General features: G+C 35.4%; 2 protein-coding genes across 15 annotated transcripts in view; one reads left to right on the plus strand and one right to left on the minus strand.

Annotated features, from left to right (window-relative positions):
- Nucleotides 1-14,744, plus strand: part of LOC123550631 (FH1/FH2 domain-containing protein 3-like) — a 161,849-nt gene that overhangs the window by 45,743 nt on the left and 101,362 nt on the right. The window lies entirely within an intron of this gene.
- Nucleotides 5,989-10,387, minus strand: LOC123549471 (uncharacterized). Its single transcript, XM_045337602.2, has 2 exons — nt 10,155-10,387; nt 5,989-8,193 (listed from the first exon to the last, which is right to left on the minus strand). Exons 1-2 carry the CDS (start codon nt 10,293-10,295, stop codon nt 6,658-6,660), a joined length of 1,677 nt encoding a protein of 558 aa, XP_045193537.2. The 5' UTR covers nt 10,296-10,387; the 3' UTR covers nt 5,989-6,657.

Here is a 14,744-nt window from a genome sequence, read left to right on the forward strand (position 1 = left end):
GCCCTAGGCCCTATGGTTTTGAACAAGAGGTTTTTCAAAGTTTTTCCCTATATAAGTCTATATAAACCATGTGACCCCCAGGGCGGGGCCATATTAGACCCCGGGGAAATAATTTGAACCATCTTGGTAGAGGACCACTAGATGATGCTTCATACCAAATATCAAAGCCCTAGGCTCTGTGGTTTTGGACAAGAAGATTTTCAAAGTTTTTCCCTATATAAATCTATGTAAATTATAGAAATAAACAAAGGGCCATAACTCACTAAAAAATTGTTGAACCAGTCTGATTTTCAGGGGGACACAACTAGAGTACCAATACATCATTCTGACAAAGTTTGGTCAAAATGCCCCTGGTAGTTTCTGAGGAGATGCGATAACGAGAAATTGTTAACGGAAGGACGGACGGACGGACGGACGGACGGAAGGACGTCGGACCACGGACGCAGAGTGATTTGAATAGCCCACCATCTGATGATGGTGGGCTTAACATATTCCTAAACTGATATAATGCTGATGGACACCTGTAATATTCAGTATTTTGTGGATAAGGATGTGGTACTATGAATGTAATAGGAAAACAGAGGTCTTTGTGAAAGTACATTCAACACAAAATATTAAGCGTTTGCATAAGGAAAAAACAGGTTTTTTTACAATAACAGTGTTCCAAATAATGTTGAAGGGATGAAATTTTCTTTCTAACACAGCAGGTTTGCTTAAACATGTAAAAATTTAACGCCCCGTCATTTCAGCTCGGGATGGACGCCATATTTCTCATTGATAAAAAATGTAAACAAAAAAATCATAGTGGGATTAGCATTGCAAGGGCATAACATGACATTCTACACAATGAATACCTTAGAATAGATATCTAAGTTACTCTAAGATGCTACACAGGTCAGGCGGGTTAAATGCATAATGTCGATCACTTGAAATTCATCTTGAAAAGGTGGTTAATTTTAGTTTATTTACATGGTTTTTAATTTTCCCACGACTTCTCGGCGATTCACTGCAAAAGTATTACTGCACGTGTACGATTTTTAAAAAAAAACATGTCGATGATTATAATGTCTTATCAAATAATGAATCCTATTCAGATATTCGTCTTTAATATTAGAAAATTATTGATTTCTGTGGACATTTATCAAAAAATATTACTGACAGTGGACTACTTTGCGCATCAAACTGGTTTCCGCTTCAGTTGTGAGGCACTTCCGTTATACTTTTTGACAACAATAACAAAACACAAAATGAAGCAATAAAGTCAGTTATAAACCGACTGCTACTTAAATCAGTGTAAGTATAGTTGTTGTTACAACATTATACATGTTCGTTACGTTATGAGATAAAGTTTATCTTGAACTGCATAATACATTAATTACGGTTTAGATGATATTGCATTTACAACTTCTTTGACCCCGATATTTTACGTGAATGACAGCATTCTCGTGCAACTCGTGCAAACAGAGTTATGAAAAGTATGGTGGGGAATTCAAGGACAAATTATAAATGACATTAAAGTGAGGATAACTGTACATTCGTCAAGTTTTGATCATTGACATTCCTGCTGTGTATTAAAGTAAGTTTTGTGAACAAGATAAGAATGTTACTTTTGCATATATACACATTGATTGGACCTCTCAACCAAATTTCACACCTTATTTTAGGGATTTTTAAGACAATACATTTTCAAAAGTTTGTTGAATGTGTTTTGATATTTAAGTGCATTGTAGTTCATTAATACTAAGTTAAAAATTAATAATGGCAACATTTCCAGGCCCTTATTGTAAGCCACTAGACTTCTGTATCGATAAATGTTTAATGTATTAAGGGGAATATACTCTTTTAGTTTTGGAATGTGGCATTCCTTGACCACCGTATCTTTTCTTATGCACTACTTTGTAAACAAACTAAATAATGTGTTTTAGCCTACATATGCGAAATGAAAAGCAAGACAGTGAACTTATTTCACATTATTTCTTTAAATTAGAATCTGTAGGAGATTGATAAATGTTTGGACAAGGTGAAGCACTATTATTTTCGCACAAACAAGTATTAATTGTTGACTTTGAATGTACACAATAAGTCTTATGTCATTCAACAATAACTTTCTTGTTTCAGTTTTTCTCATTTTTAGCTCACCTGAGCACGAAGTGCTCAAAGGTGAGCTTTAGTGATCACCCTGTGTCCGGCGTCCGTCGTCGTCCGTCCGTCCGTCCGTCGTCAACAATTTGACTGTTAACACTCTAGAGGTCACATTTTTGGCCCAATCTTAATGAAACTGGTTCAGAATGTTACCCTCCATAAAATCTTGGACACGTTCGATATTGGGTCATCTGGGGTCAAAAACGAGGTCACCAGGTCAAATCAAAGGAAAAGCTTGTTAACACTCTAGAGGTCACAATTTTGACCCAATCTTAATGAAACTTGGTCAGAATGTTACCCTCCATAAAGTCTTGGACGATTTCGATATTGGGTCATCTGGGGTCAAAAACTAGGTCACCAGGTCAAATCAAAGGAAAAGCTTGTTAACACTCTAGAGGTCACATTTTTGGCCCAATCTTAATGAAACTTAGTCAGAATGTTACCCTTAATAAAATCTTGGACGAGTTCGATATTGGGTCACCTGGGGTCAAAAACTAGGTCAACAGGTCAAATCAAAGGAAAAGCTTGTTAACACTCTAGAGGTCACAATTTTGGCCCAATCTTAATGAAACTTAGTCAGAATGTTATCCTTAAAAAAAGTCTTGGACGAGTTTGATATTGGGTCATCTGGGGTCAAAAACTAGGTCACCAGGTCAAATCAAAGGAAAAGCTTGTTAACACTGTAGAGGCCGCATTTATGACTATATCTTCATGAAACTTGGTCAGAATGTTAATATTGATGATCTTAAGGTCCAGTTTGAATCTGGGTCATGTAGGATTAAAGACTAGGTCACCTGGTCAGATCAAAGGAAAAGCTAGTTAACACTGTAGAGGCCACATTTATGACCATATCTTAATGAAACTTGGTCAGAATGTTTATCTTGATGCTCTTTAGGTCAAGTTTAAATCTGGGTCAGCTGGGGTCAAAAACTAGGTCACTAGGTTAAATCAAAGGAAAAGCTTGTTAACACTCTAGAGGCCATATTTATGACTATATCTTCATGAAACTTAGTCAGAATATTAAACTTGATGATCTTTAGGTCAAGTTCGAATCTGGGTCATGTTGGGTCAAGAATTAGGTTAAAGGGGCAAATCAAAGGAAAAGCTTGTTAACACTCTAGAGGCCACATTTATGACTGTATCTTCATGAAACTTAGTCAGAATGTTAAACTTGATGATCTTCAGGTCAAGTTCGAATCTGGGTCATGTTGGGTCAAAGACTAGGTCACGGGGTCAAATCAAAGGAAAAGCTAGTTAACACTGTAGAGGCCACATTTATGAACATATCTTGATGAAACTTGGTCAGAATGTTAATCTTGATGATCTTTAGGTCAATAGGTCAGGTGAGCGATACAGGGCCTTCATGGCCCTCTTGTTATTTTAGTGAGCAATCCTTTGTGTACTTATAACAGTTGAAACAGTATCCATTTCATGTACCAAAACCTTGTACTTTTTTGCAGGTAAATTTTATCATACCCCACCCATTTTTTTCTAATTTCAAAGTATGCGTCCCCTTAAGCTAAAATAATGTTTTTATATGTTTTTACTGAAATGTTTTATGATTTTCCAAAGATAATCTTTCTGTATGAATCTATTAAGTTAAGGAGAGCGGTGGTCTAGTGGATATGGTGTCGGTCGCTCAATCCAAGGATCGTGGGTTCGAGCCCCACTGGGTTCACGATAATGATCTCTCATATAACACCAGTACTGGTTTTTTTCCAGGAAGCGGATTCGAGAGTGGTTCCAATAAGTTTGAAGCATTGCCCAAAGCAATGAAATTATTGATATACGACTTCTGCTAATGTAAGGGATACAATCCAATCAGGGGGTGGGGGGACTGCTTCACCCTTGTTATCCGGATAATACTAAATGCTGTGATCATTCCAAGAAGCTACAAAACGGCAGATGAACGCTTCTGAAAATTTCAGGTTTTTCGGTAAGTTGCTGTGGCTTGATAAGAGATTTTAACAACCAGATGTTGCAAAAAGAACGAATGGTGATTTGTTTCCATGGAACTCAAACTATTTACTACATATTTTTGTGAATATAATACACAATATGTTAAATAGTTTACAAAATCCATGTAAATTCAGTTTGAAAATTAATAAAAAATACTTAGAGTTGTTTTTTATGCTTGTAATTCACTGTTAATACGGCTCTACCATTTTACTATCTGACATAGTTTAGAGTAAGTTGTTTACGTTTGCCGTTTTCATGCAAAAACCATTTATATTGATCCTTGTGTGAAAAATGGATAATAGCCGAAAATGACCATGGATAATGCCCTACATGTGTTGTCTTTGAAAGTGGATAATAGCCGTCACTGATTTATTTTTCATTTACATTCCATTACACATTGACCAGTTTTGTGTGTGTGGACATGTTTTGGTGAATAAGTTTGTAACAACATGATGATATGAACCTCTTAAGGATTTTTATACTCAATCTGGTAACAGGCACAGCGTACAATTTGCACCTATCCTTTCACCACCTATTGGCAATTATCCGTTACCTATGGACTGGACTACTGGAGTTTTAACTGGGTTATATCTTGCTTAAACTTGATTCTATGAACATGCAAATCATTCAGCCATGAATTGATTTAACAACCTTTTAAGTAGAGCAAATGAAACCAATCACAGATTGAGTTTTCGCCATATGTTATTTTTACAATTACTGAGATAGTCCGAATGATGACTTTGGATAAAGACCCAATAAAGAATGTCAAAAAAATATAGCCATATATTGGTGCTTGTTTCAGTGCTGGTGGGTGTGTGTGTGTGTGGGGGGTGGGGGGGCGGTACCCGGCAGTCGACCTGTCTTTGGCCTTTGGCTCCTTTAGAAATGATGTTTGGAGTTTGGCTGGAGGTTCTCTTCAATCTACCGAGATCTACGAGACGTATAATACGGTCTTCAAAAATACCCAGGATTTTCAACACCACTAAAATACCACAAATTTTGAACAGCAGTCAAAAATACCATGTTATAGCTCAAGATACAAAGCAAAGAAAAACAACTCATCTCATTTATAATTCATAACACCAACTTAACATATTAAACTTACAGAAGAAGAGGGAAGGGTATACTGAACAAATATTGAATTAATGAACGTAGATCTTCTTATTCATCTCTGGGACCAACTTTTTATATTTTAGTATAAAAATGTATGTGATTACAGTCTTGTATTGCAGATGAAATTTTGGTGGGATAACCATTCTAAGGGGGATAACTTTGTATGGAAAAGTTAACAAGTGTACTAAATCATTAAGTACAGTATTAAACTACTATCAGCTAAGGGAATGTACTTCTTCTACGAATTCACAGCAGTATCCAACATAGTCCAGCAAAACTGGCCTGTTAAAGTGCCATTATTTTCACACTTTTAAAATGTTAACAGACCCTTAATATACTTAATTGGTAAATATGGATGTATCCTCTCCCCCTGTGGAATGTGCACATTTAGATTCATGTGTTAAATTTACCTGTTCTGGCTTGTTTAAATTTGTACCAAAATCTAGCAGAAAAGATACAGACTAAGCTTTAGAACCTATTGATAGCTGACTTGATTTTTAAAACAGGATTTTACAAAGATATAGACATTTACCCTTTTGATAAAATGTTCCAGGAACATCTGGTACTGACAATGTGTATAATACATTACCTTGAACATGCTACAGCAATTAGTTACCACATTTTATGGGTATACTTCTTCAATATACAACAGTCGGTACCTTTAGAACAGCATATGCAAAATTTCAAAGTACAATATTGGCTATAATCCTCATAACATTTCGGGCTTTATCTTCGAAAGTTCTATGAGCACTTAGGTCAGTATCCATCGACTACTACATATGCTTATATATTTGTCAATGTGGGTTATTTGATCTGAAATAAAAACTTCTGAACATGTTCATATCATTGTTTATATAATAACTGAAAATTACAAAATAATATTCATTACCGAAAGTCCATTAAATGAGGTTGACAATGCTTTGAATCGCCAAACTCATTCTCAGAAGCAAAATGTACACATTGTTTAGCGCTTTGCAAAGTGAACAATATGCCCCATATTCAAATTGTTTAGTGCAAATGGTACAGCTTCTAAACCATGTTGAATCAGTTATAATACTTTAAACGATCAGAATGAGTAATTAGAAAATATTGAATAAAAAACAATGTCCTTACCAAGTTTGACATTTCATCCATTTTGTAGCATTTTGGAAATATCACAGAATTTCGTATTATCCGGAAAACAAGGGTGTGCTTTAAAACAATCGATAATCAAGGGAGAGAAAACTCGAGATTTCTCACCATAAGATGACCACAGAATTGAATATTGTATGAATCATAAGATAAGTTTCTTTGCAATATGTTAAACACTGCTATTTTTCCACATCTTTATTACACTTGTTCTGTGTTATCTTTTCCAATGTTTTTTACTTATTTATACAGATTTTTGCGCAAGTCTTGAAACATTTTTACCACGTCATCCTGGTATTGTTTTTCTTCTTCTATTCACGCCTTCGCAAAGACACTAATACTTTTTATCAGTTCACCTTTGGAAGCGTGTTCTTTCCTTCTAGTAACCAGGCTGTGTAGTTCAGTTAATGATTCTTTAAACTGAAGAAATCTAGTTTCCCTTGAACTCCAAGTAATATTCCGATATTGTATTGAAATAATATTTGAATAAAGATAACTTGAAATTGCGTCATTGCATAAATCTGTCACAGTATAATCTGATCGCCTGTTTACCAATATAAGAATCAGTATTTTCAGACGTATGGTAGATAGTGTTCTTTCGAAGGACTTATGGACATTTGTTTTAAGCATTTCGTACAAATCCAGTTTCAATACGGGATGGTCCACTGATGCAGAACCTTCTTTACAAAGCGCTATACCATGTAAAATATTCAACACACATACATGCGCGCCAATGTTTGGTGTTTTACAGTGTTTGATATGCTGAATCACTGCCAGCTTAGCTTCGTAATTGGAAATGATAGGAATATATAATCGATCTAGTACACCTAGTCCCATCTTTAAAACTATAAACAAAAATTTCAGAACACAGTAAGCAAGTCTGTGTTCTTTGGATGCTTCATTTAGAATGTTCATTTCGGTCTGATAAGTTGAAAGCCTCCAACATTTGCGAAAATCACCAATATATTTTGGGAACAGAAAGTATTTCTCATCATTGCGAAGATCTGGTGTAACTTTTAATTTCCATTTGTTCTTAATACGTATCAGTTTTAACACATAGTCAATAATATTGTAATTTGTACCATACATTGATCTGTAGAAGATGTGTTCACGGTAAAGAGCTCTTGGGAATAAAATAATATTTTCATAAGAAACCCGTATCATTCTTGTCTTCTGTACGACTTTTGTTCTGTCTAATTCTATCACAGGATTGAAGTCAACTTCTATCCAAATCATTCCTGAAACATTTTTATCTCTCCAGTAAATCTGAGGAAGGAAGTCATCGATGTCAGTAGTGTCTATATCGCCATCACCAATGAAATGATTGATAACCTTTGCACTTTTAGCAGTTTCCAAAACCTTCTTTAAATCACTTCCCTCTACGTATGAAGTACTTAGCGATTTATGTTTGCTTTTCCACAAAAATCTAAGTCGTCGGAAGGCAGAATATACAGGTATATAAGAACAAATTAAACTTCCTGTTTGCATACGCACAGAACAAAATGAGCAACCATCAAGTTCAGGAATGACAGGAAAACCCCTCCCCTTTTTTAAACTTAAGGTACACCAATTTCGTTCGCATTTTTCAGTAATGCATTTATGAAAATTATTAATAAACGTTAATTTTATATTCGAGCTCAAATTAACATGTTCACCGCTTACAGATTCTGAATCAGTTCCTTTGTATTTAACTTCAACCTGTCCGTATGCGTTATGTTCGAACATATAGTCACCGTAACTCTGCAAGGACTTCACTATTGCCAGGTAGTCAAATTCGAGGTCACACTTATCTTCAGAACACCAGATTCTGGTTTTCTCAGCCATGCTTCCACAAAGTGCTAGTCTGTCAATCTGTAATATTCACAAAATAATATATACAGGCTTTAGATATGAGAAAATGTCTTTACGAACTATATGTCGCAGGGTGAGAAAAATGTGCAGTCAGTCCAGGGCTCGGACCCCGGAACCCTCGCTGACAGGGTGAGTGCTCTACTAATTGAGCTAACTGGTTGTCCGACATATATCCTCCCCTAATGTAACAAAATCCGTAGGCCTACTCTTACATATGCTATTTTTTTTTTCATTTTCTACGCAACTTTATAGCAATATTAATGTCATGCATTGTAAAACCAGTCCGAATCTATTAGTTTTAATGTAGGCCTACAAATCTCTTAGTTTTAATGTATACTTTAAAATTTCTCAAAGTTTAAAACTTTTTAAATCAGGTTCTGTAAAGAAGTAATATCCGGATAGGCGCATATGAGCTTAATATTGCTCATGTACAAAAAAACAAAAAACAAAAAAAAACAATCACAGGTGCCCGTCCAGTCTTGGTGCCCACATGGGTGCCGCCCCCTCCAAAAAAAATTAATTAAAAACACTGTTTTAAGGTAGGTCTGCACGTTAGGATCGAAATTTTTTCTACAATGTAGAATTTGATTAAACTCTGATTTTTCAAAACTTTGGAATATATTAAGAAAATTCAGCAAATAAAAAAGATAGGGTCGTGTGCTTGATTTTTTGCTAGACTGATTTGAAAAATGTCGACCTCACGCAATTTTTCATAATGGGAGTCTATGGGAAAAACGCAACTTTCAAAACATTTTCGCGAACAGAAATATTTCTACAATGTAGATTTAAATGAAACTTCTCACAGTTGTAAATAAACATATGACCTATAATATGGTGAAATAAAATGTATAGGTCCGTGTGCTTATTTTTGAGATATTTGGTTATGATTAAAGTGAACCGCCTATTTCAAGCTAATTTTAAGAAATTATTTTGAATTATTTAACGTGTAAGCTGTTTTAATATCATAATTTAACTTTAGAAAGATAGTAACAGGGCTATTTTAATACATTTACTCACAGGTTGCCCTTAATTCATAAACTGATTTTCGTTTCCGTACGCCGAATCCAGGCATAATTCTACGTTTTCCGGATAAATGACGTTACGCCATCACTTCCGGTTTATCAAACGTGCAGAACTACCTTAAGCCTAAAACGAAAAAAAAAATTTTGAATTTTTTTTTTCCTATATATACTCCGTCCAGTCTTGGTGCCCATATGGGTGCCGCCCCCTCAAAAAAAATATTAAAAACACTGTTTTAAGCCTCAAACGAAAAAAAAAAATTTGAAATTTTTTTTTCCCTATATATACTCTTATATGGAAAAGGTGCTTTTATTGCCGTAACGCTATGGAGGTTTACTAGGAAACGCTGTGGAACAACCAAAATGTCCAGTCCAGTAACAGCTGAGGCTACCTTACTGCAATTTACACATCATGCATTTATAAAATAGTAAACAATCTTGTTCTGCCAAGTAAACAGCTTTAAATAACTTACATTTAAATTCAAACAAGCCAAATTGTCTAGACACTTGCAAAATAACAGTGACGATCGGCCATTTTGTTTCAAAACGAAAGTAGAAAACCTATTCCGTTGTTGGCGTCTTAGAATTTAAATGTAATGTATACTAGGTAGAATAGGATTGTTTACTGTTTTCTAAATGTCCAGTGTGTAAATGGCAGCAGGGTAGCTTGCATTGGTACTGAACTGGACATTTTGGTTGTTCCACAGCGTGTCCTAGTAAACCTCCATAGTGTTACGGCAACACAAGCACCTTTTCCATAAGAGTATAATAGGAAAAAAAATTTCAAATTATTTTTTTTTTTTCGTTTAAGGCTTAAAACAGTGTTTTTAATTTTTTTTTTTTTTGAGGGGGCGGCACGCATAATTATGGGCACCAAGACTGGACGGGCACCTGTGAAAACAATCGGACCACTGTGGGAGACAAAATTAAATATTTACATACCTTAATATCCGGGTATTTCTCACTAAATTCACCCACAAAACGGTTCATCAAGATATCAACAGCTTTCATGATATCCTGTATTTCTTCATTTCCATAATCAACACATGTCTTTTCTTTTATTTCATTACAAATACATTCCATATCCTTAGGACGGTCAGCACATATACAATCTCGCCAGACATATACACAGAAAATGACGTCACTCGACCTTTAGCTATTTTCGGAAGTAAAGAAAATGAAAGTAGAAATGCTAAACTTGAAATTTTGATTCGTAGATAGTCAGGGGTACACACGCGATGGGGTCACCTCGTCTAAATGTATGCACGTGGACATTTTTGTCGAGCCCGCTTGCGGATGCGAAGACATAGTTGTCCAAATGGCTGTTCGGTGTATGTGCGAGCGTGTGTGCGTCCGTGCGTCCGTCCGGATTTGTTTGTCCGGACCATAACTTTGACATGCATGTAGCAATCTTGTTTATATTTGGCATGAATGTTAATCTCAGTGAGACGGAGTGTCATGCGCAAACCCCAGGTTCCTGTTTCAAAGGTCAAGGTCACAATTACAGGTCAAAGGTCAAATTCAAAAATGACTTTGTCCGGAGCATTTCTTCTTCATGAATGGAGGGATTTTGTAACTTGGCACAATTGTTCACCATCATGAGACGGAGTGTCATGCGCAAGAACCAGGTCCCTAGGTCTAAGGTCAAGGTCACACTTAGAGGTCAAAGGATACAAGAATGACAACTTTGTCCGGAGCATTTCTTCTTCATACATGGAGGGATTTTGATGTCGCTTGGCACAAATGTTAACCACCATGAGGCGGAGTGTCATGCGCAAGAACCAGGTCCCTAGATCTGAGGTCAAGGTCACACTTAGAGGTCAAACGTCAGATATAAGAATGACTTTGTCTGGAGCATTTCTTTTTTATGCATAGAGGGAATTTGATGTAACTTGGCACAGTTGTTCATCAACATGAGACGGAGTGTCATGCGCAAGATATTAGAATTACTTCCCTTTGTTGTTACTATAAATAGCTTATATTCGTAACTTTTTTATTACTGGTCGTAGGGAAAAATCAAGACCACTTTTCTGAAGTACAACATGCATGTAACATTCAATTTTCAGGTGAATTTTGACCTATCTCTGTTTGTGAGGATATTTGTGTGGACTTAGAATTTTTTTTCTTAAGATTTACGTCCCTTTGTTGTTACTTTAAATAACTTATATTGTAACTTTTTGCAATCTCTTTTTTTATTTGGCATAAATGTTTGCCTCAATGAGACAGGGGGTGTCTTGTGCAACTCCTTAGTTTAATCATATTTTATTGCTTTCCATACAAATACAATGCAAATTTACAAGACATGCATACAAAAAAAAAACCAAACTAAATGTAAGAATATTACAAATGCATGGATATATAGATTACATAAAAAGCAAAAGGGTTGGGCCACAAGTTTTAACAACATTGGCCCTTGCAACTCCCAATCCTTTTAACAGCTGGCGGGCTCGACATATTGCCCGTGGGCATCTAGTTTTTTTTTTTTTTTTTTTTTTTTTTTTTTTATTTTGTTGTTTTTTGTTTTGCTATTGTCACACTGGCCATAGCTTTATCAGTTCAAGCGGTTCCAACGTTGTTTGAGCGGTGAATTTTACGCCGATCAGATGGAGAAATATGGCCGATACTACAAATTTCCGGTATTGTAAGTATGATTTAAAGGAATTTCTACCCGTTAAATAACGAATCAAATGAAAACGATAGGTGCACCTGAAGCGCAAATGTGTCTATGTTTTAGCACATGTGTCCATTTAGCTGAGATTTGTACCGTTTATTCGAACACTTCTGTACAGTCCGGCGGGGGAAGGAGATTTTGTACAGTTTTTGACAATATCGCATCAAATATAGTGTTAATCGGGAACAAGTAACTGTTAAACCACTTTTTATGTAAAGGGCTACCTCTTAAAACAAAGCGTGTGTATTTTTATAGAATTATTCAGGGTTATTTCTAAAAAATCGGCCGAAAACCTAATGCAACGCCGTTTCGAGTGGGTCGCTATGCAACGCAATCAAGTGGATACCGTTCTGTGTCTTACTTGCAAAGTCTTATCCGTCTTAAAAACAGTAATTAAAGCCTAACAATGAATAAATTTAGAGAGTTTTATAGCATTATAATGATCCCGCCATTTCTAATATATTGTACTTTTACATTTTATGCTCGCTTAACATTTAACATATTTTTGCGGACATTGTCAAAAAACATCAACACAAAAACATAAAGCAAGGATGAACATCGAACAATATCATTAAGTGAATAATAGTACTAGTTCGTTAAAACAAGAACCAGTTCATGGATATTTATCTCCTCCACGAATGGTACTGAACAGCATACCAAAATCGGGTTGACTCTTTAAATCAGTATAGTTACAGTTCGTTACTTTTTAGTCCCTTAAAACCAAAACATTGCGATTTCATTACTGAGTTGTTTTGCATTTAAACTGTTCATACAAAATAAATAAAATTTGGTCCATCATAAAAGTATTGATCAGTTGTTTGTACATATTCTCATTCATATTCCTGTGGTAGCGTTCATTTATTTTCAGAGAAATAAATCACAGAGAACGTTAAAATTGGCTAGGGAAAAGACAAGATTTTATTTGTCCTCCATAAAACAGAAACGACGTAATAAACCTCTATGGTCGCCGTTCAAAAATGAAAATACAAATGAAATACAGACACCAATGAAAGAAAATAAACGGACCAGCAATACTAATAGAGATGTGCTACAGTTGTACTATTTAAAGAAGAAAAGCGATGTTTGCCAACGGGTACTTACTCGATTTGATAAAAGTTAGAAATATTGTAAAATAATGTATCTTTTGCTTCAGAAAGTTGTCTTAGGACAGCCTTGTCGCTTGCAATGTCTAAAAAATCTGTCTCTTCCTCTGTTAATTCTTCAAACATTTCATCACAGAAAACTCTTTCTTTTAATACCTTATTGTGAACAGGTTTTTTTTTCTTGATATTTTGGTGCTTGAAGTTGGAGTTAGCAGTCTTTTTGGGTTTTTTTTGTGTGTGTATGTTTTTTTTATTCACTTTGAGGACATGGAGAAAACGCTCTTAATCGTTTGCTTGATGACACGTCTCTATTAGCATTGCTGGTCCGTTTATTTTCTTTCACTGGTGTCTGTATTTCATTTGTATTTTCATTTTTGAACGGCGACCATAGAGGTTTATTACGTCTTTTCTGTTTTATGGAGGACAAATAAAATATTGTCTTTTCCCTGGCGAATTTTAACGTTCTCTGTGATTTATCTCTCTGAAAACAAATGAACGCTACACCAGCAATATGGATGAAAATATATATAAACAACTGATCAATACTTTTATCATGGACCAAATTTTATTTATTTTGTATGAACAGCTTAAATGCAAAACAAATCAGTAATGAAATCGCAATATATTGGTTTTAAGGGACTAAACAGTAACCGTCTGTAACTATACTGATTTAAAGAGTCAACCCGATTTTGGTATGCTGTTCAGTACCATTCGTGGAGGAGAAAAATATCCGTGAACTGGTTCTTGTTTTTACGAACTATTACTATTATTTACTTAATGATATTGTTCGATGTTCATCCTTGCTTTATGTTTTTGTGCTGATGTTTTTTTGACAATGTCCGCAAAAATATGTTAAATGTTAAGCGAGCATAAAATGTAAAAGTACAATATATTAGAAATGGCGGGATCATTATAATGCTACAAAACTCTCTAAATTTATTCATTGTTAGGCTTTAATTACTGTTTTTAAGACGGATAAGACTTCGCAAGTAAGACACAGAACGGTATCCACTTGATTGCGTTGCATAGTGACCCACTCGAAACGGCGTTGCAATAGGTTTTCGGCCGATTTTTTAGAAACTACGCTGAATAATTCTATGAAAATACACACGCTTTGTTTTAAGAGGTAGCCCTTTACATAAAAACTGTTTTAACAGTTACTTGTTCCCGATTAACACTATATTTGATGCGATATTGTCAAAAACTGTACAAAATCTCCTTCCCCCGCCAGACTGTACAGAAGTGTTGGAATAAACGGTACAAATCTCAGCTAAATGGACACATGTGCTAAAACATAGACACATTTGCGCTTCAGGTGCACCCATCGTTTTCATTTGATTCGTTATTTAACGGGTAGAAATTCCTTTAAATCATACTTACAATACCGGAAATTTGTAGTATCGGCCATATTTCTCCATCTGATCGGCGTAAAATTCACCGCTCAAACAACGTTGGAACCACTTGATCTGATAAAGCTATGGCCAGTGTGATTGTGGAGACAATTTTAAGCACTTTCATACGAATTGAAATAACCTGGGCTTTAGTACGGCATGTCAGCTTTTCATCTACGAAAAGATATTTGAGCTCGGGATAAACACAAACCCCATAGGGATCCGTATCGGACCAAGAGTACATTGATAATTTTGGAAATTCATCAAATCGCTCAAAATGTCATTTTTGATGTTGTCTAAGAGTGTCAGTATATGCCTCAGATGTAAGATATAACCGTATTTGAGAGCTGCAGCCCTAGACATTTCA

Source organism: Mercenaria mercenaria, chromosome 6 (assembly GCF_021730395.1).
Source record: "Mercenaria mercenaria strain notata chromosome 6, MADL_Memer_1, whole genome shotgun sequence".
NCBI lineage: Eukaryota > Metazoa > Mollusca > Bivalvia > Venerida > Veneridae > Mercenaria > Mercenaria mercenaria.